This window comes from Pinus tabuliformis, chromosome 8 (genome assembly GCF_031772625.1).
Source record: "Pinus tabuliformis cultivar Carrire ecotype Pingquan chromosome 8, CPIR1, whole genome shotgun sequence".
Taxonomy (NCBI): domain Eukaryota; kingdom Viridiplantae; phylum Streptophyta; class Pinopsida; order Pinales; family Pinaceae; genus Pinus; species Pinus tabuliformis.
The window spans coordinates 117125091-117149735 of NC_142294.1; the positions used below are offsets into that span (position 1 = coordinate 117125091).

General features: G+C 40.9%; 1 protein-coding gene across 1 annotated transcript in view; it reads left to right on the forward strand.

Annotated features, from left to right (window-relative positions):
- LOC149234401 (dicarboxylate transporter 2.1, chloroplastic-like) overlaps nt 1-24645 on the forward strand; it is a 39969-nt gene that overhangs the window by 9933 nt on the left and 5391 nt on the right. Inside the window, exon 2 of the mRNA XM_089371834.1 lies at nt 8319-8632. Within this exon, the coding sequence (XP_089227960.1) occupies nt 8319-8632 (314 nt within the window). The remainder of the gene's footprint in view (nt 1-8318; nt 8633-24645) is intronic.

The following is a 24645-nucleotide window of genomic DNA, read 5'->3' on the forward strand; positions in this document are numbered from 1 at the left end:
TCTTCTGAAAATGCTGTAAGATTGTTCTATTTTTTCTGCATAATTTTATTTTCAGCCATTAATGATAGCTTAATGAAGATTGATCTAGGCACAGGTATCTTGTCTGATCTTTGGGGTTTGAATGATAGTTTAGATTCTGAAATATAGTGGCAGGTATCTCCATTTGATCGGGGTTTTACTATTGTTTTCTCCTTCTATGTTGATGGTTGATTTTAAGCTGTGCAAGAAATCCTTTTTTTTCAGATTACCGGGCGTTAGGGGAAGTTCTCGGCTGAACCAGCCAACTCTCAGGTTGTGTTTTCTGAAAGAGCCCAGCCAGTTCTTGATCCCGGGCTTATCATTCGAAATATTTTTTATGAATGCATGCAGGGTTTTCTGAAGCGTTTTGCATTAAACTTATACTCTGAAAATATTACCGTGGATTATTGACAAATCTGGCTGATAAAGAGTCGAAAATTTGTAAATACTGTAAATATTTTTTTTTCGCTGGGTTTAGGGTTTTCAGTTTTTGTTTTATGCACATATCATTTTTGGGTGATTTTTCATTCCAGGTTGCAGGGTTTCTGAAGATTTCCAAGGTTTATCTGCGCTGTTTCGCTGTCCAAGGGTTTCAATTTCAATTGTTTTCAGGTCCGGAAGAAATTTTACATCGGTTTCATTGATATCAGCTTCTGGGGTTTGGAATATTTTTCCAAGGACTGCAAAATCGTTTTTCAAATTCCCCAGCTATCCTCAGCTGCCAGAAATCTGCATAAAAATAAAAATAAAAACGCAGCTCCTTCTTCTTCTCCTTTGCTGCTCCAGCTCCCTTTCTCCTACGTGCTGCCATATCCTTTCCGCCTGCAAACCTTCCTCATCATCGCAGCCCATCCCACGCCTTCCATCTCGTTTCTTCATTGCTTGCAAACCTGCAGTCAGCAACAAAATACATTGGCAAAACGCTACCGTTCATTTGCTGCTGCCCACGTTTCATTGTTTCCACATTAAGATCTACAGTCACCACGGCACTCGATTTTGAGCCCTCTCTCTCAAGCAACCAGTGTCCAACTTTGTCCAGCTGCAAGCATTCAAAAAATCTTTTTCCCCCATCTGCCGTTGGAACCATTCCTCTGTTGGTCAATAAGAAATCGTTTTTATTTACACGGGCCAGTCATATCACCCCCCCAAACGTTACATAGCTGCCTGCGCTTTCATTCATTCAAGACCACACACATCCCTCATGTCCCCTCGCTGCTGTATACCTGCTTTTGCTGCCGTCAGAGCCTGCTACGACCATCCGTCAATTCCCTCTGCCCATCAATCACGCCACATCTGCGTACAAACAAGGGAGAATGTGGTAAAATGAAACATTAAACGCAGGTGAATCTGTTTATGTTTTACGGGTTAGTTTTTTCTTTACGCACAACGTGTTATTCGAAGTATCCTCCCTTCGCTACGCTCAGAAAAGGGTGAAAATAGATCACTTCCAGTTCAACTGGCTCTACGTGATTGAGGGATTTTTTTTTTGCTCTATCAAATCCGAGATTCCTATTACGAGACCAGAGCCTTTATCGTGTTGGCCTAGGGGCCCGCCCTGACATAAACTTGTTCAGTTCGATCAACGCGGTTACAAGAATTGACAGGATCGACCTTGGTCCATCAATCCTGCTTGAATCTCGATAAGCAGCCTATACTATACGCTATGCTCACCGGGTAAAACAAGGCAGTAATGAAGACTTGAGTTTCTTTTTTTTGAAACGTAAGGTAATCACTTTTTTTTTTTGGTTTGTTTTTGCTAAGTTTATTTTATTAGGAGTAGGTTACGTCTTTTCTTTTAGGTATAGCTCAGTTAGCCTTTGGTTTAGGTTTAGGTTTCTTTTAATAAAAAAAATAGTTTCATTTTTTTATTTTTTATGTGAGTTAAGTTTTATTTTAGGACTTAGATTCAGTTTTTTGTATAGTTTAATTAAATTTTATTTTATTTTATTAAAAAAAAAGAAAAAGAAAAAGAGATTTCATTCATAGGATTTCTTTAGGCTTTAGACTTAGTTTTGATTTTCATAGTTTTAGTTTTAGTTTAGATTTTAATTTTAAGTTTTGTTTTAAAATTATAAAAATAAAAAATCATAAAAAATATAAAATATAAAATTTGATAAAAGGTTCCTTTTTGGTTTAGTTCTTTTTTTTGGATTTAAAGTTTCATTTTCATTTAAAAAATATAAAAAAATATTTTTTTGGAAGCTTTTTGCCAATTTCAATCTTGGCTAGGGAATTTCTTAGGTTTCATCTTTTATGCTAAGGCTAAAATTTTGACGTGGGAATTAATGTTTATCATGCTTAAATGTTCATTCGAAGATTAACTGCATAAATGTGATCTCTGGTTAGCATTTTTGGTGGTTTTTTAAAGCATTTACCTTTTAAAATTTTTAATTGCTGGAGTTTCATTAAGCTATTGAGCCTTTATTGATTATCTTGTATCTGGTAAAAGTTAAGATTTGATGATAAATGATTGCTCTACATGGTTTATATTTCTGCAGCGTCTGATAATTAATTGATTAAACATTAACTCCACAAGGCACTGGTCTTTTAACTTAACAAAATCAATCTAGTGCTTGTTTCTTCGTGTCTCCCAACCCAACTGGTCAACAGTTGGTTTTCATCACCTCATAGGGTCTACCCCCCTTAGCCGCGGGAGACAGGCTTAAACGGAGAGATCGGGGATCAGGGTGACAGTCCTCGGTCTGAGCGTTGTCGTGACAATCTGTGCGACAACAGAGACCTTCAACCCTAAATCCAAGTGTAAATGCATCTTTCGGGTTCTTTTGCGAAACACGTACCTTCCCATCAACGAATGCCATCTTGAAACCTTTATCTTCCATCGTAGAAATAGAGACAAGGTTTTTTTTCAGATCAGGTACATACAACACTTCTTGTAAATGAAGGGTTTGACCTTGATTTAAGTGAAGAGTGACAGTTCCAATCCCTTTCACGGTGTAGGTGGCATTATCCCCAAGTATAATCTCCATATTTGTCTTCTTTTCAACTAAGTTTGAGAGGACCTCCTTGTACCCAGTGAAGTGCCTTGAGGCATCACTATCAATCAACCAATGATCCAATGTATCTGAAGGAGAGGCGGTGGTGAGGGCAAAAATAAGATAAAAATTCTTTTTGCTTTTCTACAACAGTAGTTTCTTCATACCCGAAGTTTCTCGACTTCTTGGGAAGACGACCATTTCCATATCGAGCAGTGGGAGCATTCCTTTTTCCTTTGTTGTTGAATCTGTTGTTCCTTTGATTGCCATTGCCTTTGTAATTGTTGTGGTTATTGTTGTCATCATCCCTTAGAGTATCCTTTTTGTGAGGACACTCTCTAGCAAAGTGGGCAAACCTGTTACAATTGAAGCATCTTCCTTTTCTTCCTTCTTTGAATCCCGACTTGAACCCTTGACCTTGTCTTCTTGGACCAGCATTGTTCTTCCTTTTAGCATGAGCGGAGAAGGCGATAGGATTATTTCCATTTGAGGGCTTGTCTCTTTCCATCATCCTTATTTCTTCTCGAGTTCATCTAGCCAATAATTCATCAAATCCCAGAATCTTGTCATTGTTGAGGATGGAAGTGTTAACACACTCCATTCTATTGTAAGGCCTCTAAGTGCAATAAGAGTGAGTTCCCTGTCACCAAAAACTTCTCCAATAGATAGGGGGTCATTCTTGATTTCGGTAATCCTCATGAAGTAAGATTGAATGGACCCTCCTCTATCCATCTTGATGTCTTTCAACTTGTTCTTGAGAAAGAGAACTTGATTTGCATTATTTACTTTGAACATCCCAACTAGCGTGTCATACATCTCCTTAAATGTTTCTTCCAAATAAAAAATATAGGCAACCAAAGGCTTGTGAATAGAATCAACAATAATTTTCTTAGATTTTACCTCACCTTTCTTGTATTTTGTTTTTGCAGCAGCTGGTGCACTTGAAGGAGGCTCCGCTACTCTTCCTATGACATAGTCCATAACATCATTCTCTTCCAAAGTCAAAACCAGAGACATCATCCATGCATGATAGTCAGATTTGTCCTTAAGCTTGTCGTCGGATTTGAAGTAAGATGTCGTCGTCATTGAGACTAGTTCCAAGTTCTTGTCTAACAACTTCCCTTAGTGATTGCTTTTCCTCACTCTTGCTTGGGCTTTGTCTTCACTTGAGCTCTGATACCATGTTAATTTTAGATAACAATGGTATGTTTTATGCTTAGCACAATTTACTTCAATGTTCCTTTAGCAACCCAATGATAATTTCCAATTATTTCCAGTAGCAATCACATTGATAGTAATTTCTCCTTGCATGCACTGAAGGAAATGAGGTGTAGTGACACTACCTTAATAAGGAGTGGTCATGTGCACCTCGACTCTACAATCCTCACCCCTTGATTTTGTTAGGAAATCAATGCGCGAGAATAATGAGTACACTTTTATGTCTGATGTACACTTTTAGTGATATTACCCTGCTTTTGTGGTCATTTTTTGGACATTAATTTACTTATCTTACCTAAACTACCTCATAACTTAATTAAGTGTTAAACTATTAACATCTTTATTTTTTGAATTTATTATTAATATTACAATGATCTAATCTTTCTTGGATCACTGTGGCTGACAATCCCTCTCCTGATCTAAAAGGCGTCCAGACTCCAGAAAAGGTGCTAAAGCAGGTGAAGTGTTGTTGAACTTTGAAGCTCCTGTCACCTCTTGCTCTTTGGTCTCATGTTGTGTGAGTGTAGATACCCCAGTCATACATCCTATTCAAACCTGCAGTGATTTCTTCAAAAGAAAGTCAACCCTGAAAAGTGTTTGGAACATGTATGATGACAAGTTACAAGTTACAACCCAACCATGGCAAAATCAAAACTTGTAAGATGACTACTATGTGCCATATCTTGCAACCTAAAATTGGAGCATTTAGTGAAATCAAGAACCATCTAAAAAACGTGTATGCCAGTGAGCACTTCATAACAATACAAGTGTGAGCATTCCTAAGCTTGAAATTTGATTTCTGTCATCTCCCCTTTCAGAGGAGAGCTAGGGAAGCATCAAAACTATCTAGTCATAGATTACACCCCATGGAAATTGAAAACGGTAGTCCAAAACACTATTGCTCATGCTGAATCCACAAGCAGGTTCAAAATTAGAACCTGGAACCAAAATCTTGGAAACTGTCAAAAAATGATTGACAAATTTCTCGCAGCCCCAACAAAAATGATGGACTCTAAGCAAGCAAAAATCTGTCTTTGTAGCTCCCTTATAAAAAGATAACCTCTACGGGATTTCAACCCACAACCTTTCCCTTACAATGTTTTAAACCCAGCATTTTTACCAACGATGGTACAAGCAATCGCCTGTAACTTAGCAGATAAGCATCTCCATGCAAGTAAAGACTCCTGGGTGCATATATCAATTATGCAGGCCAAAATTGTCAGAGCCTGAAGCTCAACTTTAATTATATCTATACAATGATCAGAAATGTCAAATCTGTTTCCATTTCTTGCCTTTGATCCTTACTTGAAAACCTTTTTTAAACTCTTGAAACTTTTGAATCCTTCCAACTCAAATGTTCTGTTCACCGTGATCTTTCATTTCAGCAGCATACAGTGTTTCCATCACTCATCCATGATGTGATTGTTTCATCAACAAACAATGTTTTCACCACTGCAAATAAGGATATTGCTTCACCTCTGTCTTATTAATATGCTTACAGATAGATATTACTTATATCTTCATGTTACTAGTGAGAATTTTGAATCTGTCAAATGTCATCAATTATTTAGCGTATGATTCAATTTAGAATTTATTTCAGACATCGATACTATATGGTTCTGTCTATTGCAAAAAATAGTTAAAATAAGGTTCTATGTAGAGTATGTTGCAAGTGTAGATTCTATATGGCTCTGTTTATCTATTTATTCAATCTAGTACTTAATAGAAAGTTGAAACTAAACCAATTGAACATTTATTTAGTTTTTGCACCTGATGTTGAAATCTATGTGCAATAATTTCCTAGTAAAAGGCAGCTACAACTGGAAGACTTTGTACAATATAATTCTCATACCCTAATCAGTCCAAAAAAACTTGAACAAACCATACTCTGATATCATAGAGATTCTCCTTCAGTGTTTAATCAACACAACCATGTGAAACCATTATTTCAAATGCATGTATTGTTATACTTATTGTGTTGTCATTGTGGGAGGACACCCAATAGCACCCTTTTTCTAAGGGGTATGTCCAGAAGTCCCCCTTTTGGGGAAACATGCCCTCCACACTGGGGAAACATGTCCCTCTGCATTCCCTATGTTTTACCAAAAGGGGTATTTGGGGAAACGTTTCACTAGGTGTCCCCCTGTCCCAGGAGCATGGAAAACTAGGGGGTTGTGGCCTCCACAGTCGGTGACACATCTCCATGGAACACTCGTATAAAGACTTCAGATATTTTTACTGAAACCATGTCAAAGTACTGTGAGAGGAGTACTTCCAGTTAATGAGAAAAATGAAAATTGTAAACATAGGAAAAGTCTTAACTTTAGAATGAGCAATGCTTCTTTTGGTATCTCTGTTTATCTCTGATGTATTTTCTCATTATTGGTATGAGATGTATGATACTAATTGAGATACATCCTCTCATTTTCCAGACATGTAATACAAGACGTTAATCTATTAATCATTGTGTCAAACTTTACAAAATTTTAAAAACAAAGCTTTGCCCTTTTTTGGTATAATTACAGAATGTTTCTCATTATTTTAAGAAAGGAATGGTGATCTGTTGTGCCCTTTTTTGATTTTATAAATTTGGCTTATTTTGTAAATACATGTTTTAGGTATTTCTAACTGACATAAAATTCCAATGCCCTTGCAGATGGAATGCATAGTTGAAATCATAAATGTTTTAACTTTTATATAACTGTGCAATGCTTTGTATCCCCTATGTATCAGAACCTAACTAGTAATTGAACCAGTTGACCCCAAAAATCAAAGATGGACTGGAACTGGTAAAAGAACCCGTTGACCAAAAAATAAATAAAATATTCAAATTTTGATTTAAAAAATATAAATTCGTGTACAATACAAATCCAAACCACTGGACATCAAATAAATGTTTTCTCGTTTATATTAGCATTGTAAGGATGAATATAACAAAATGGTACCAAGTGCAATACATAGCTAAACCAAATACGCTAGCAGTGAGGTTCTAAATGTCTTGTAGAGTCCAAAAACAATCATGCTAGTCTGCTATCAAATCAAACTACACAATCATTCATATCTAGATCTTCTACATTTTCTGCATGGATATCCTCGACATCTTCAATCGATGCTCTTAAAGGTCACACTATTGCCTGTTTGTTGTGATGGTGGAAGCAATTGCAAGTCATTCATGATAAGTCAATTTATGCTAGAGGAGGGCATCATTAAACAGATCAAAAATAGTTTTTAGGGTAATTGTAGGGTTTTAGTTAATTTTTTATTGTTGTTGTTCTATTTATTATTTTTTTTGATTTTTTTGGGGGTAGGCAGACGTACTGGTATAGAAACAGTAAATTGTCTGGTTTATCCTGAACCAGCTGGTATGACCAGTTCAGGACCTGTTCAGAGCAAAACAGGGCAATTCCGGTTTGAGAGACTGTTTCTGATCAGAAACCTCCCAAAACCAGTCGAACTGGCTGGTTCTGCCATTTGCAGTCTAGATTGATAACATTGATTTATCCTCATTTGTATCGAAGAGTAGCAGTAGGAGCAAAAAACCTTATTAACTCATTTGAGGTTAACTTGTCTAGAGTGTGAACGCTTGTGGTCCTGGGTTTTTACATTTAAAAAGAGCATGGAAACTCAGTGAAACATTAGTCTGGAAGCAGGAAATATCTCGAGTCCATAATGGGGTAATTTTATCGAAGTTGTGATTTAAAACCTTTCAAAACTGTTTGCTTTAGCTTCTTTCTTTGATTGTCTTTCCCATTATAATATGTTTAGTTCTTAGTCAGCTACATGGCTGAATTCTAGCACAAGTTGATTGATGGTCCACGACTATACCCAACTTTTTTCATTGGTCAACATCGCTTGCAGTAAGGGAATAAATAACTATATCCTCCTCATGGCTTTCTTGTTCTATTGTTATTTTTTCCTTGGTTAAATATATGCTTTGTCATTAATTCCTTGATTCTCTACTTATTTTGTAATCATCTAGACAGCTTTTTGCGATCAAGGTGTTTTCTAAAAATATGGGAAAGTGCTGCATTGTCTGTCCATACAGTCATTTTAGAATGGTTTTAATTTAAAAAATTGCTCTTATTGCAGGCAAGTGGCAACTCCAGTGCCCTTTTCCTCACTGCAGCGGCACAGAATCTTTTATGCCTCAAGTTGGCAGAAGAATTAGGGGTCATAGTTGGAAGCCCATGGGTTTCTTGGTTTAAAGCTGCAAGTTTGCCAGCTATTATTGCTCTTCTGGCAATGCCCTATCTCATGTATAAGATCTATCCCCCAGAAATCAAAGATACTCCAGAGGCACCTGCCTTGGCAGCAAAAAGGCTGCAGGAAATGGGATCTGTGTCAAGAAATGAATGGGCTATGGTTGGAACGATGCTTCTTGCAGTTTCGCTTTGGGTTTTTGGGTATGCATTATTCTTTTTCACCTTGATAATCAGAAAATGCATAACTTGTATATGCCATCTTATTGTCCTTCATTATCTTTTTCTAGTTAAACTTACATCTACATGGAAGTGTGTATGTTACCTGATTATCCAGCTTTTACATCTCTGGTGAAAGCATACTTGTAAAATGGAGGGTTTCCTTTTCTTAATAGTCAATACCTCAAACGATAGATTATGGGGTTTTAAAATTTCTCTCTTTATAGGATCAATAGTGGAACGATTTCCTACGATAATAATCAATAGGATTGCTTTGCTTAGTTATTAAAGCTTCCATTATAAACTTTTTTGACATGAATACAACGCTTTTTCCACCATATGGCTTGGTATTGGCAATACTTGAGCAATGGTTAAGGCCATGTGTTTCATTGTAAGAGGTCATACGTTCATATCTAGATAAGATAGGATAATTTTATTAATGTCTAACAAATGACCACAAAAGTAGGTTAATGGGACTAAAGAGTGCAACCAATATGAAGACAATGTGGGAGTGCAAGAATAACTCCTAGAAAATACCAAAAAAAGTACAAAGAAAGAAACCCACAGAAGTATAACAATATAAACATATGTATAATACTATGACAAAGGTACAATGATACCAAACACAAAGTGAATTTGTTGGAAAGGTGGACAACCCAACCCAAGAACCTATTGAGAGAATGAGAGAGATTGGACAAGGAGGTTGATGATGTCAAGGTCTCGAGTCTGATGTCTGAGGGTGAGGGGGTGAACTAGGCATCGACTTGCTGTTGGAGTCCTTTGGAACAATCAGGGAGCTCGACTATATGATTTTTTTATTTTTATTTTGTTGGGGGTGGGGGGGAGGGGGGATGTGTGAGTGAGGGATACTCCTAGCATTCAAGGTCGAAGAAAGGAAACTTTGAATAGATCTCTAGTTGCTCCTCTGGATTTGGGAGGCAGTTTGATGGGCAATAGGTGCTCTAATCTAGATCTATTTGGAGAGTTGGTCTCTCCAATGCTCTGAGAACATGTGCATTGATGTATTGACTGACACCTTTGTATCAATCTCGATAATATCGGGTAGTCTCCCAAAGGGGGAGGTTAAGGAGAAACCTAGGGTCTCACCATTTTGCTGCCCAATGCACTCTGTAACTCTCCCTGTTGTTTGTTGCTTTGATCTGATGGATCAATAGAGAAGTATGAGGTAATTGGCGTGGTCATCCTAGGGTGGGGCATGGCGTGTAGGAGTTGAGATCTGTGGCTAAAGATCTCCTCGATGAAGGGGTTAAGAATCTCTGGTCTTGGTATTAGAAGAAAGTAGGGAGGGAGCCTCTTGAGCCCTGTAGAGGTAGTGACAAGGTCTTGTTGTCTCATATTATAGGGGACATTGAAAAATTAGATGCATCTCCATCTTTGGCTCATGAGGATGGCACACCTAGTAGATCTTATCAAATCGTGGTATATAGTGATTTGTCCCTATCGAGAGTCGATGGGAGTTGATGCAGAGTTGTCCCAAAGGGATCCTAAGTGAGTGCATCCAATGCTTGCACGTACAAGGGGGGTGGAAAATGATGCCATCTCGCAGCTGCAAAAAGTGCCCTGGGTAGAAAGACATCTTCAAGCCATGGCTTGTCCAAGGTTAGGTCCAAGCACTCTGAATGTATGTATAGTTTGTGTATGTTCTCTTTGATAGCCTGGTTCAATCTAGTTGGCAAGCGATGGTGTGAGCATCAAGGGAGAATATGAATGGGGAAAGCACTTCGTGGAGATAGTAATTGACTGAAGAAGATGAGACACCTTTGAGAACCAACCTCATGCTCGACATAAGGAAAGATATGAAGGAATACCTCTACTTCCCACTAGTTGAGTCTTTGAGAGATCAGACTCTATGAGGGAAAGAAACTAGATAGAAAATTGGCCTCGAGGCAGAAAGGGTGAACGTCAAACTTTACTTGAATGATGGCCTGTGGAATTGCGCGTTTACATCGGATGACGTGCCTGAGAAGCAAGGTCTGTATTCTCTTTAGTGTAGTCCTATTTGTTTGCAACAAACTCGATACCCGTATTTTAGAGGCATAGAGAGTTGTGGGTCTGATAATTGCCTCCATGAGATAGAGTTTGGTCGAGATGTCTTGAAATTGCCCTTGGAAGCACTGTTTTTCAATGAGGATCAAGGAACCATACTCTCTAATGAGTAGAGGTTGGAGGGCCTGTCGTAGACCAAAAAGAGGCCTTGAATTATACTCCCAGATAAGTGTAAGCTTTGGTGATCTGTATCTCTATCCCTTGATAGTAGAAATGTAAGTTTGTAAGAGAGTTCTTTGATGCTGTTATGATCCTTGCACCTTAAAAATGATAAGAAACCAATAATATAGTTGTTAAGTTTTGTAGATGTTCTATGCTAAGAGCAATTTCACTTTTCTCACAGCAATCATACAAGTAGTTAAGCAAAATGCAGATAGAACATATAAGCAGATCTAGAAGACAAATCAGAAACAGGAAAAATGTGTGTGTTCGTTTCGGCGGTCAACAGGATGCTTTAACCAGCAAAGTCTCCATTGGTCAGCCAGCCCAGATGTGTCACAAGATCCCTCCAACTAGTAGATGAGTCAACCCAAGTCAATTCTACAAAAGTCAACGCAGCAGCAAAACGGTCAACCCTTTGACCTCGATTTTTGTGCCAGATAGTACGGCCTTCAAAAATCGAACTTTCCACCAATTTTCAGCTTGATTGGACCAAGCGTTGACCAAAGTCAACGCTGGTCAAACTTTCTGCGAAACCCTAGCAGCAGAAACCCTAGCAGAAAATCCGTACGGTCTGTCCTCTTCGTCCTTCCCACGTGTGGCTGAAATTCGTCCTCCAGGTAGCGTACTCTCTAAGATGAGAGAGGAAGATGTGATTTGAGTTGTGATGAAATTCTTTCCAACTTTTCCTGTATATATATCCATCAATGAGGGTGTGTGACACATCTGTTGGGCATGTGAGCCTACATTACAAAACTGGCTGACCTTGCACATATAATTTATTAAGAATAATAAATTCACAATATAAGTTCTGCTCATCGGATTAAGACTATTTTTATATGGATTTTACACCTCTCAGAAAGAGGAATCCAACAAAAATATTAGCCTCTTAATCTGAGCATCAGAACATGGAGTTTGGACCTAGTTGTCCAAATTTAACACTCCCTCTCAACTAGGGAGAACTCCATTTATTAGTGCAATCAACATCGTGAGTCATCCCGCCGAAACTTGCTTTGCTGGCTTCTTTATTTCAGAACAGAAGTGGGTCAGTCACAAAGACATCATTCCCCGACTGACATAGTCAGTCCAGAGGTCCCAGACCTCACAAATCTTGATCCCAGATCAAGTGGTTGGACCATGCCATCCTAGATAGAGAGTACGGCAATCTCTGATGCGTCCATCAGTCTTTGCTAATAGTCTCTAACTTTTCCACACCTCATTGGCCAAATGAGAGGTACTTCCCATGAGCCCTGAACTCAATGGGTAGGATGCATACGGGGCACAGATAAATGAGTGGCGAATCACAAGGGTGGGGCAAAAGCATTATGAGTGCTTATAGCTCCGAGAAGCTATCCCCAAAGCCCCCCAGAGCTCCCAGAGCTCATCGTCCAACAGGACCCACATCATAGGGTCTTTCCATGACACCAAGATTCTCACGGAAGGTTAGGAACTTGACCTTCCCCAGGGGCTTAGTGAGAATATCCGCGACCTGCTCATCAGTTCCTATATGATTGAGCCTTACGGCGCCTCGCTGTACCATATCCCGGATAAAGTGGTACCTGATATCAATATGCTTGGATCAGTCGTGGAACACAGGATTCTCAGTCATACGAATCCCACTCTGATTATCACAGAGTATCACAGTGGTATCTAGCACATGTTGGAACAGCTCACTAAAGAGCTTCCTCAACCAAACTGCTTCACAACAGGCCATACTAGCAGCAATGTATTCGGCCTCCGCGGTGCTCAAAGCCACCGACTTCTGCTTCCTGCTCATCCATGAGATCGAAGCAGAACCAAGATTGAAACAGCATCCAGATGTGCTCTTACGATCCACCACACTGCCAGCCCAATCGGCATCAGTATATCCACGGAGTATCACACTCCCGGCAGTGTATCTCAGCCCATGGTTTATCGTGCCCCGAAGATATCTCAAAAGATTCTTGGCACCAACCCAGTGAAAATGATGAGGCTCAACCATATGTTGACTCAAAGTATTCACTGCAAAACATATGTCCGGACGGGTGTTCACTAAGAACATCAAAGCTCCTATGAGTTGACGATACTCAGTAGGATTGGCCAAGATAGGCCCTGCAGCGCTGCCACTCAACTTCTTAAAGTTGAGTTCCATTGGTGTCGACATGGACTTACAATCCACCATCCCAAATCTTTCCAGAAGCTTCACAATATATTTTCCTTGAGAAAGGAAAATCTCTCCAGGTCTCTGCCAGACCTCCAGGCCTAGGAAATAGTGCATCAGTCCTAGGTTTTTCATCTCGAACTCAGCAGCAAGCTCCCTCTTACATTGATGAATGAGAGGGTCATCACCTGTCAGGAAGAGGTCGTCCACATACAGCACTAGAATGAGAGGCTTTCCTTCCACAACCTTAAAGTAAAGGTTTGGATCAGCATTGCTTCGAGTGAAGCCCAGCTTCATCAAGTAACTATCCATCCTCTCATACCAAGCTCTGGGTGCTTGCTTCAACCCATAGAGGGCTTTCTTCAACCTGCAGACATAAGTGTCTCGATCTTGAACTTCAAATCCCAGAGGTTGTTCTACATACACCTCTTCCTTTATTGCACCATGCAGAAAAGCGGTCTTGACATCCATCTGATGAAGACTCCATCCTTGCGTAGCAGCAAGGGCTATGATGGATCGGATGGTGGTATATCGTGCCACAGGTGCAAATATATCGTCATAGTCAATTCCTTCCTTTTGAGAGAAGCCACGGGCAACAAATCTTGCCTTAAACTTTTCAGCACTCCCATCAGGTCCATGATTAATCTTGTAGAGCCATTTAGAGGTGACAACAGATTTGTCCTTCGGTCTCGGGACCACATCTCGGACATCATTCTTCATAATAGCCTCATATTCTTCATGCATAGCATCCTTCCAGACTTGATGCTTGATGGCTTCCTCAAAAGATCCAGGTTCAGATTGTATAATAGAACTCATGGCAGCTAGATACCCTTGGTATCTACACGGCTTCTTGCTTTCTCGGAATGTCCCCCTTGGGGCAGCATGACCCTTAGCATCTTCGAGGGTGTCCCTGAGCCATGATGGCCTCTTTCCTAGAGAAGGGGAAGGGTCAATAGGGTCCATAGACCCTTCATCATCAGGCATAGTCTCATCGTGGGGTTCTTCCAGATTTCCAGATCTTTCTTCATGATTTTCTTTAGATCTAGGAAGATCTACTACTTTCTTCAGGGAAGCATCTTCGTCAAAAGTGACATCATGGCTTATCTCTACTTCCCTTTGACCAGGTACATAGACTCTATATGCCTTAGAAGTCTCACTGTAGCCCACAAACATTCCTTTCTTTCCAGTAGCATCCAGCTTACTTCTCTTTTCTTTCGGCACATGAAAATAGACAGGACATCCAAAAATTCTAAAATGTGAGACATCAGGTTTCTTACCAGAGAAAACCTCTTCGGGAGTTTTGGAGTCCAAAGCGGAATGAGGGCATCGGTTTTGAATGTACACAACAGTATTTGCAGCTTCTCCCCACAGAAACTTTGGTAGACCCTGGTCACATAGCATGGCACGGGCAGCTTCCACAATAGTCCTATTCTTGCGTTCAGCAACACCATTCTGCTCAGGAGTATATGCAGTGGTAGTCTCCCTCTTAATGCCAGCTTCTCTGCAAAAGTCTTTGAACTCATTTGACTCATATTCAGTGCCATTGTCAGTCCTCAAAATCTTGATCTTCTTTCCGGTCATATTTTCCACCAAGGCTTTGAAGGTACGAAACCACATGAAAGCCTCATCCTTCTTCTTCAAGAAGTATATCCAGGTTTTGCGAGAGAAGTCATCAGTAAATGTCATATAGTAAGAACATCCCCCTAGGGATGTTACAGGCAACATACCGGAAAGATCAGAATGGACCAGTTGCAATATCTCAGATGTCTTTGTGACACTTGAGGGGAAAGGTCCCCTTGAATGTTTTCCTTCAGCACAGCCCTTACATACACCTTCATGATTATTTCCAAAATCAGGCATCCCTGTCACCACCTTCCTTGCTTCGGGAAGAGCCTTGTAATGAGGGTGTCCAAATCTTCGGTGCCATAGTTTGGTTTGACGGATAGTATCACAAGTCATAGCTCCCAACGGACTCCCTCCAACCTGGTAGAGTGTACCAACTCTAAAACCAATTGAGATAGCTTCCTTGAATCTCTTCTTCCACATGAGTACCTTTCCATCAGAGAAAGTTACATTGAATCCTTTGTCTTCCATGGCAGATACAGACACAAGGTTCTTCTTCAATTTGGGTACATAGAGTACATCTTGTAGATGGAGGACTTGTGAAAATTGAAATATCACTGCTAGGCATAACTGTCATGAGAGTAAGTGACACTACAATAAGTGCAGAAGATCACTGTCAGAAAACTATGTCATATTGTCATGTTTCACTACAGAAGATGGGGTCTGATAATAAGCCCACTTGACTTCCCTTAAGCTCTTCCATATATCCATTTTTAAGACTCCAAAGCATCTGCCTTGTAACAGCCCTTGTTGTCCCTCTCAAGAGACTATACTTGGAGCTTTACCAAGCATCTTCTTACAGCCCATTATACCAGAATTGCAAACTGTCTAATCTGGACCATAATATCTGGCAAATTCATCATTATAAAAGACAAGCACATACCTGTGATAGACGTCATATTTCTGTCCACAAATACATTTCGACCAATGCACAGACCCTGAAATTTCGGCCCTGGTTAGGGCTTTCTGTGGCTGCTACGACAGCCCTACTATACAGCCTTCAAACTTCTTTAATTACTGCGTTGATGGTCAAGGGTACTGCGGCCTTCTTCCTGCTCCTTGTTGGGCCTCTCGGCCCTCTCAAAACAGACTTTTGTCCCATTGTAAAACTCAAAAACACTCAGCGGCCTGTGCATAGAGAATAACCCTTGTCTTTATGCCCAGAACTCCTCTTTACAAGCTCGGCTAGCCTCCTTCCTTACTCGGCCAGTCAGATCATAAACAAAAGACACAGAAATACTCCTCTTCGCACTTTGGCCAGAGCTCTTAAGCCTGCGGATACCTCTCCATCACTACGACTTGACTCTTCATGACTGCAGCCTCATGTCCTTATGACTGCGGCTTCCTTTACTGCCTAAACATATCCTCTACAGCTGCGCTGTATATCTTTCCGTTACAACATGTATATCATTGATAGCGTATATAATCCTTTATGTACAGCGACACAAAGGTATCCATTGACATCGATGATGATTGCTATAGATAGAGTTTGTCTTCACCTCAGCTCCGATACCATGTTAAGTTTTGTAGATGTTCTATGCTAAGAGCAATTTCACTTTTCTCACAGCGATCATACAAGTAGTTAAGCAAAATGCAGATAGAACATATAAGCAGATCTAGAAGACAAATAAGAAACAGGAAAAATGTGTGTTCGTTTCGGTGGTCAACAGGATGCTTTAACCAGCAAAGTCTCCATTGGTCAGTCAGCCCAGATGTGTCACAAGATCCCTCCAACTAGTAGATGAGTCAACCCAAGTCAATTCTACAAAAGTCAACGCAGCAGCAAAACGGTCAACCCTTTGACCTCGATTTTTGTGCCAGATAGTACGGCCTTCAAAAATCGAACTTTCCACCAATTTTCAGCTTGATTGGACCAAGCGTTGACCAAAGTCAACGCTGGTCAAACTTTCTGCGAAACCCTAGCAGCAGAAACCCTAGCAGAAAATCCGTACGGTCTGTCCTCTTCGTCCTTCCCACGTGTGGCTGAAATTCGTCCTCCAGGTAGCGTACTCTCTAAGATGAGAGAGGAAGATGTGATTTGAGTGTGATGAAATTCTTTCCAACTTTTCCTGTATATATATCCATCAATGAGGGTGTGTGACACATCTGTTGGGCATGTGAGCCTACATTACAAAACTGGCTGACCTTGCACATATAATTTATTAAGAATAATAAATTCACAATATAAGTTCTGCTCATCGGATTAAGACTATTTTTATATGGATTTTACACCTCTCAGAAAGAGGAATCCAACAAAAATATTAGCCTCTTAATCTGAGCATCAGAACATGGAGTTTGGACCTAGTTGTCCAAATTTAACAATAGTCCACTTCGAAGGGGAAACCTCCTTTTACAAATAATGCAATGAACAAGACAATATTGGGTGATCCTAAGACTAGGTTTCCTTAGTGCATATATATATATATAGGAGACAAAGGATACAATTATAATAAAATGGGACCTTGAGCGGTTCTAGCCTACATAACAATATAATAATAGAAATATAATCGCTCAATATCTATCGATTGAGAAGGTGTTTTTGGGTTAACATGGGGCTTATATATGGTTTAACATGCCCCTCCCCTTCGAAGAAGTGTTGTCCTCAACACTTGACTATTTGTGGGTGTTTTTGCATGAAACACTCATCTTCCCATGTCACTTCTTTCACTGGTAGGTTCTTCCATTTGTTGAGGAGTCTTCCAAAAATATGGCTGTTATAAGTTAAGGTTTTGCTGATTTGCAATGATAGGGTACACAATGTCATATAGCAGCCAAAGAAAAGGCCTTTCAGGGATAATCAACAAAAGGAAGTGAGGCCTTCTAATACACACAAAGGATTATGGTTTAGTAATGGGATTTTCTGGTTGAAAACACGGTTAAACAACAAGGATGGTGCTACCCCTGAAAAGAAGGGTTTTTCCAATGCAACAATGATTTATTCTACTTTTATATAATTTATTGGTGCAATTCCTACTCTATGATCCATTATCATCAAATACAAATTCACTTTTATGCAATTTTCCACATGAAACTCTAGTTGCTAACCATAGACGTCTAGGAAAAAGGTAAAGGAGAGGGAAAATAATTAATTCATTGGATGATCAACACAACTTATGATTAATGCCGTATCCTAAATGGGAATAATGTAGTCTTTTAGGGCTAAATTCAAAGAGAATGATTTTGATGGAGTAAGGGGAGATGATTGGGGTATCCACTTTTAAACCCTAGCTATTTTCCTTGTGAGGGGGGAATTTAAATATAAGGAATGCACAATTAGAGTTTCCTTATAGGTTTCAAAGAGAACAATTTTGCATGCTATAATGGAGCCAGATTTCAACATAGATTTAGAATTAATCATGGAGAGGGTAGAAACCTTACTACACAAATACAATATGCAAATTATAGAAGATAAAGTATGAAACTTACAAAATTCTCCAAAGAAACACTTTATTCAATCCCAGGAAAACATCTCCACACAAAGTTCCATCTCCAAGAGAATTCACATCATAGAAAAAGTCACATTGCGGCCCAAGTAGCAGAAAATGACTAATTCACACTCTTTTGCACAAGAATAATGGTAAATGTGTGATGATAATATGTGAAATAAGGGAGCCTTTATTTATATGAGGCTTAACAACCCTTATTTTCATTAATATACAAGTAAATTCCTAATACAGGTTTGCTTAAGTGTTAAACAAGTGAAAGGTTACAAGCCAACCTCATAATAGCTCAAAAACATATCAAATAAGACCAAATGAGCCCACACGTGTGGGAAAAGAGGCTTTTCCTGTTAAAATTGGCAACTAGGGCCAAACTCCATGTGGGTCATCTTATTTATGGCAGCTGATATTTTTCTTGGATCCCTCTCATTGAGAGGTGTAGGATTGATCTAAAGATCATCCGATTCCAATAAGTATTCATGGAGTTATGAATTTATTTGTGTTATAAGACAATTCATCAAGGTCGGCCAACAACCAAATATACCCCACATGTGCTCAACGTTTTAGTATAAAAGGAGATGATTTGATAGTCATTTCTTCACACACTTTTATTTTGATTGATTTCTCTCCACTTGTCTTGGGTTTTAGTGGAAGAGAAATCTAGGAGTGGAAGCCCTAGACGTTGGAGGATTGAGGCTGCCCTAGCTGCAGTCAAGAAGAAGAACGCTGCCCTAATCTAGAGGACACAGTCAAGTGAGAAGCCCTAACACTACAAGGAGGACAACCCTAGTATCTACGCTATCAAGAAGAAGCCCTAGCCTATACACTGGCCTCTACGCAGCCAAGAAAGAGGCTGCCCTAGACAGCGTGGGAAAGAGAGGCTGTTTGGGTGCTCTTGTAGGGAGAAAGGCCGAAGTTTGAAGCTTAGGGCCGCAGCAAGAAGAGGCAATTCAGCATGGGTGAAATAGGGCTGTTCTGAAGCCATTTCAGGAAGACTGAAGGGATGAAAGGAAGCCGAGTATCTTGCTAGAAGGCCGAGGACAAAGGAAGCCGTTTGAGGGCTTGTAGAGGGTGGAACAGTCCTCTAGAAAGGCTGCCGCAGGCCTGTTCTAAGGGCTGTAGGATGCCACTGTAATGAGAGGAGGGCAGAGCCATTATTAAGGGCTAGAAGGCTGCCCAGAATTATAGCGAAGGGGACAGCCTTCCCTTGGAGGACAACCGCATTAATTAAGGGCAAATTTGGGCAGATTTTAGGGGCTGTTTGGCTGGGTGTGTAAGGGCTGCCAGATGCCCTAACCAGTCACCACATAAGCAGCAGTGAAGGCAGCATTGGAACAACAGTGTTGTGGACAGCTAGGCAATGGAGCATGGTGGAACCATGATGCATGGACAGCAAGACAGCAAGGCTGCCATATGCCTAGAACAACAGTGTTTTGGGCATGACTGTTAGGTACAGCAGTGCAGCAGTACAACTAGGACAGCTAGGCAATGGTACATACATATTTGGAGCAGCGTAAGTATGTTATGTTGCTGTAGGGACAGCAGCAATGCTGGGTTGCTGTAAGTATATTGAGATAACAAGCCGTGATGGGACAGCAGTACTAGCAGCAATGATATTGTGCCACAATGTTCAATGGGACAACAACATGATGAGACAGAACAATGATGGGACTGCCATGTCATTGTGCAGTAGTGGCACAATGGGACAGCAAGCATGGACAGCATGGTGCAACATGGCAAGCTTGGACAGCATGGCAAGCATGGTGCAATATGGCAAGCATGGACAACATGGATAGCTGTGGCAAGCACATGAGACATGCTGTATGACAACATGGTTCAACCATGGCACATGGGACAACAGTGCAGCATTAGGTGCAGTAGTCATGAGGTCCAACATTGTGATGATGGGTGCAGCATGGTGAGGTGCAACATGATGACGAGATGCAGCACGATGATAGGTGAAGGAGTCACCTTGGAGAATCAGTTGAAGCAACATGTGTTCAACTAATCTCATGTATCATCTTCTTAGAGATGATCTATGCTCTTATCTAGGTAAGTCAAAGTGTTGACTTCCGTTGTAAATGTACTATCTCTCTCTCTCTCTGCTGAACTATTGAAGAACATATAAGAAGAATTGATCAAGGGTTTCCCCACATTAGGGTTTGTCCCTGGCTAGCGCCACATCTTGTGTCCTCTTGTCTTGGCTTGTCTTCTGTGATTTATGTTTATGTTCTATCTGCAGTTTACTTTAATGCTGATGTGATTGCTAATCTAGAAAAGATATTGAGCTAACTGTGAAAATTGAAATAAATTGCTCTAAGCATAGAACATACCTAAAATTAACATGGTATCAGAGGTGAGGTTAAGACAAAGCCCAAGCGAGAGTGAAAGAGCAATCACCGAAGGTAGTTGGGAAAGAACAAAAGGATCAGTGGATTCCTCATCCCTCTTCAAATTCATCAAGGGTGAAATCGAAGCAGAGAACATTATCAGAATGGCGCAGCGGAAGCTTCTGATGGCCTACCTAAAGATCACTTCAATGGGAAGTTTGGATCTAAGGGTGGAAGAAAAGGCAGATGCCTTGGTTGCAATAAGTTCGGCCATTATGCGAAGGAGTGTCCGAATGGCAGGGACACATCACTTGATGATGATAACAACCATTCCAGGGACATCTTCAATGATCAGAGGAATGACAGTGGAGGTCATCAAGGAAATGGCCGACTCTTCATAGAAAGCAAGGAACCTCGGGTATGAAGAATCAAATGTTGTTTCTGATAAGATAAAGAAGCGTTATCTTGTATTGGCCCTCTCCTTCAGATTCTGTGGGAATCTAGCTTATTGATTATAGTGCTTCAAGTCACTTCATCGGATAGAAGGGTGATCTCTCTAATTTAGTAGAGATGGAAACAATCGTGGGATTATACTTGGAGTCGATGCCACCTATCCCGGAAAGGGTGTAGGGAATATTACTCCTCAATTGAATAAGGGTAACCCGATTCATTTACAAAATCTCTTCTATGTACCTGATCGCAAGAAGAATCTGGTTTCCATTTCGACAATGGAAGTCAAAGGTTTCAGGGTGGCATTCATTGATGGAAAGGTAGATGTTTGAAAATAGAATTTTCTAAGATGCTTTTACTCATGGGTTTAGGGTTGGAAATTTGTATCAAGTTGTAGGATGGTCCATTGGGGACCATGTCAGTTGTCACATCTCATCTATAGCACTGGAGGTCTACTTATTATGGGGCCCTACCTGATGTGAGTCAGATGGTGATAGGAATGCCTGAATTCAAGAAGAGCATGAAGGTACATGTCCGAGATGTACCGAAGGAAAATATTACAAGGGGACCATTCCCCTCATGTAGCAGGTCCACAGGTTTGGAACAACCCGAGGGGTTTGAGATTCATGATCGAGAATCTCATGTGTGCAGGTGGAAGAAAGCCCTCTATGGCTTGAAGCAAAACACCCTGGGCTTAGTATGAGAGGATTGATAGTTGTTTGATGAAGCTGAGATTCACTAGGAGTGAAGCCGATCCAAACCATTGCTTGAAGGTTGTGGATGATAGACCTCTCATACTGGCACCTTCTGAGGACGACCTATTTCTGACAGGTGCAGACCCTCTCATTTGCAGAAGTAAGAGGGAGTTGGATTCCGGATGTGAAATGGTAAACTGCAAGCCCGTGACTACCTCGAGGATCTTAACTTTCAGAAGTTATATGGTAGTGATGCCAGACCAGATTTGGGAAATGCCTCTGAGTTTCATAAACTCATTCGCATTGATGTTCTTGGTGAACTTTTGTCTGGACATATGTTTTGCAATTAGCATGATGAGCTCATATATGGTTGAGCCTCACTAGATTGGTGCCAAGAATCTTCTGAGATATCTTCGGGGCACAATCTCTCATGAATTGAGATACACTGCCGGAAATGTGAAGCTGCATGATTATTCAAATGTTGACTAGGCAGGCAGTGTGGAGGATCTCAAGAGCACTTCTGAGTGCTGATTCTCTTTGGGTTCTGCTCGATATCCTGGATGAGCAGGAAGCAGAAGACGGTTGCTTTGAGCACCGCTGAGACTGAATACATAGCTACGAGTATGACCTCGTGTGAAGCTGCCTGGTTGCGGGAGCTCTTCAGTGAGCTGTTTGTACACATGATGGATACCACCGTGATCTTCTGTGTCAACCAGGGGGGATTTGATTGTTGAGGAATCCCGTATTCTATGATTGCTCCAGTATATAGACATCAGATACTACCTTATCTCGGATATGGTGGGTTCTGCTCGATATCCTGGATGAGCAGGAAGCAGAAGACGGTTGCTTTGAGCACCGCTGAGACTGAATACATAGCTACGAGTATGACCTCGTGTGAAGCTGCCTGGTTGCGGGAGCTCTTCAGTGAGCTGTTTGTACACATGATGGATACCATCGTGATCTTCTGTGTCAACCAGGGGGGGATTCGATTGTTGAGGAATCCCGTATTCTATGATTGCTCCAGTATATAGACATCAGATACTACCTTATCTCGGATATGGTGGGTTCTGCTCGATATCCTGGATGAGCAGGAAGCAGAAGACGGTTGCTTTGAGCACCACTGAGACTGAATACATAGCTACGAGTATGACCTCGTGTGAAGCTGCCTGGTTGCGGGAGCTCTTCAGTGAGCTGTTTGTACACATTATGGATACCACCGTGATCTTCTGTGTCAACCAGGGGGGGATTTGATTGTTGAGGAATCCCGTATTCTATGATTGCTCCAGTATATAAACATCAGATACTACCTTATCTCGGATATGGTGGGTTCTGCTCGATATCCTAGATGAGCAGGAAGCAGAAGACGGTTGCTTTGAGCACCGCTGAGACTGAATACATAGCTACGAGTATGACCTCGTGTGAAGCTGCCTGGTTGCGGGAGCTCTTCAGTGAGCTGTTTGTACACATGATGGATACCACCGTGATCTTCTGTGTCAACCAGGGGGGGATTCGATTGTTGAGGAATCCCGTATTCTATGATTGCTCCAGTATATAGACATCAGATACTACCTTATCTCGGATATGGTGGGTTCTGCTCGATATCCTGGATGAGCAGGAAGCAGAAGACGGTTGCTTTGAGCACCGCTGAGACTGAATACATAGCTACGAGTATGACCTCGTGTGAAGCTGCCTGGTTGCGGGAGCTCTTCAGTGAGCTGTTTGTACACATGATGGATACCACCGTGATCTTCTGTGTCAACCATGGGGGGATTCGATTGTTGAGGAATCCCGTATTCTATGATTGCTCCAGTATATAGACATCAGATACTACCTTATCTGGGATATGGTACGTCGATGAGCGAGGAGGCTCTATCGCATTGAGACTGATGTACAGGTCATAAACATTCTGTCAAAGCCCTGGGGAAAGGTCAAATTTGTGACTTTCCCGAACGAGTTGGATTCGTTGAGAGACCTTCTTATGAGGGTTTTGCATGTTGCATGCATTGAGCTCTGGGAGCTCCGGGGGGCTTGGGGTACTACTGGAGCAACACGCGACCATAGGGCGACTCACCCTCCCCTAATGGTGTGCTGTATAGGGTGAATGGCTCAACCTTCCCCTGTGATACCTCGAGGCAACTTAGGGACATGATGAATGGTTCTCCTGTCGAGGCATCCTACCCATGTAGTCTGGGACTCATGGGAAGTACCTCTCATTTGGCCAATGAGCAGGGAAATGGGGTTAAGGACCATAGTAGTACTATCGATGGATGCATCGTTGTATCTACTGTACTCCCTATGCTAGGATGACCTCCATTGATCTGGGATCAATGTAACTGATCTGGGATCAGTATGAGTGGTTTGAGACACTCTCTTGTGATATTGATTTAGGATTAATGAAACTGACTTTGGGTCAATAGAGAATGGTATGAGACATTCTCTATTAATTCTTCTTCTTCATGGTTCAACAGAGCAGAGCAAAACAGAGCTCAGCAGAGCAGTGCATGGCACTGCTGGCAGAGATAGTACAGTCGGACATATCAATCAACGGATGGAGTTCTCCCTAGTTGAGAGGGAGTGTTAAAATTGGAAACTAGGGCCAAACTCCATGTGGGTCATCTTATTTATGGCAGCTGATATTTTTCTATGATCCCTCTCATTGAGAGGTGTAGGATTGATCTAAAGATCATCTGATTCCGATAAGTATTCATGGAGTTATGAATTTATTTGTGTTATAAGACAATTCTTCAAGGTCGGCCAACAACCAAATATACCCACATGTGCTCAACGTTTTAGTATAAAAGGAGATGACTTGATAGTCATTTCTTCACACACTTCTATCTTGATTTCTGTCCACTTGTCTTGGGTTTTAGTGGAATGGAAATCTAGGAGTGGAAGCCCTAGACGTTGGAGGATTGAGGCTGCCCTAGCAACAGTCAAGAAGAAGAACGCTGCCCTAATCTAGAGGACGCAGTCAAGTGAGAAGCCCTAATCTAGAGGACGCAGTCAAGTGAGAAGCCCTAACGCTACAAGGAGAACCCTAGTATCTACGCTATCAAGAAGAAGCCCTAGCCTATCCGCTGGCCTCTATGTAGCC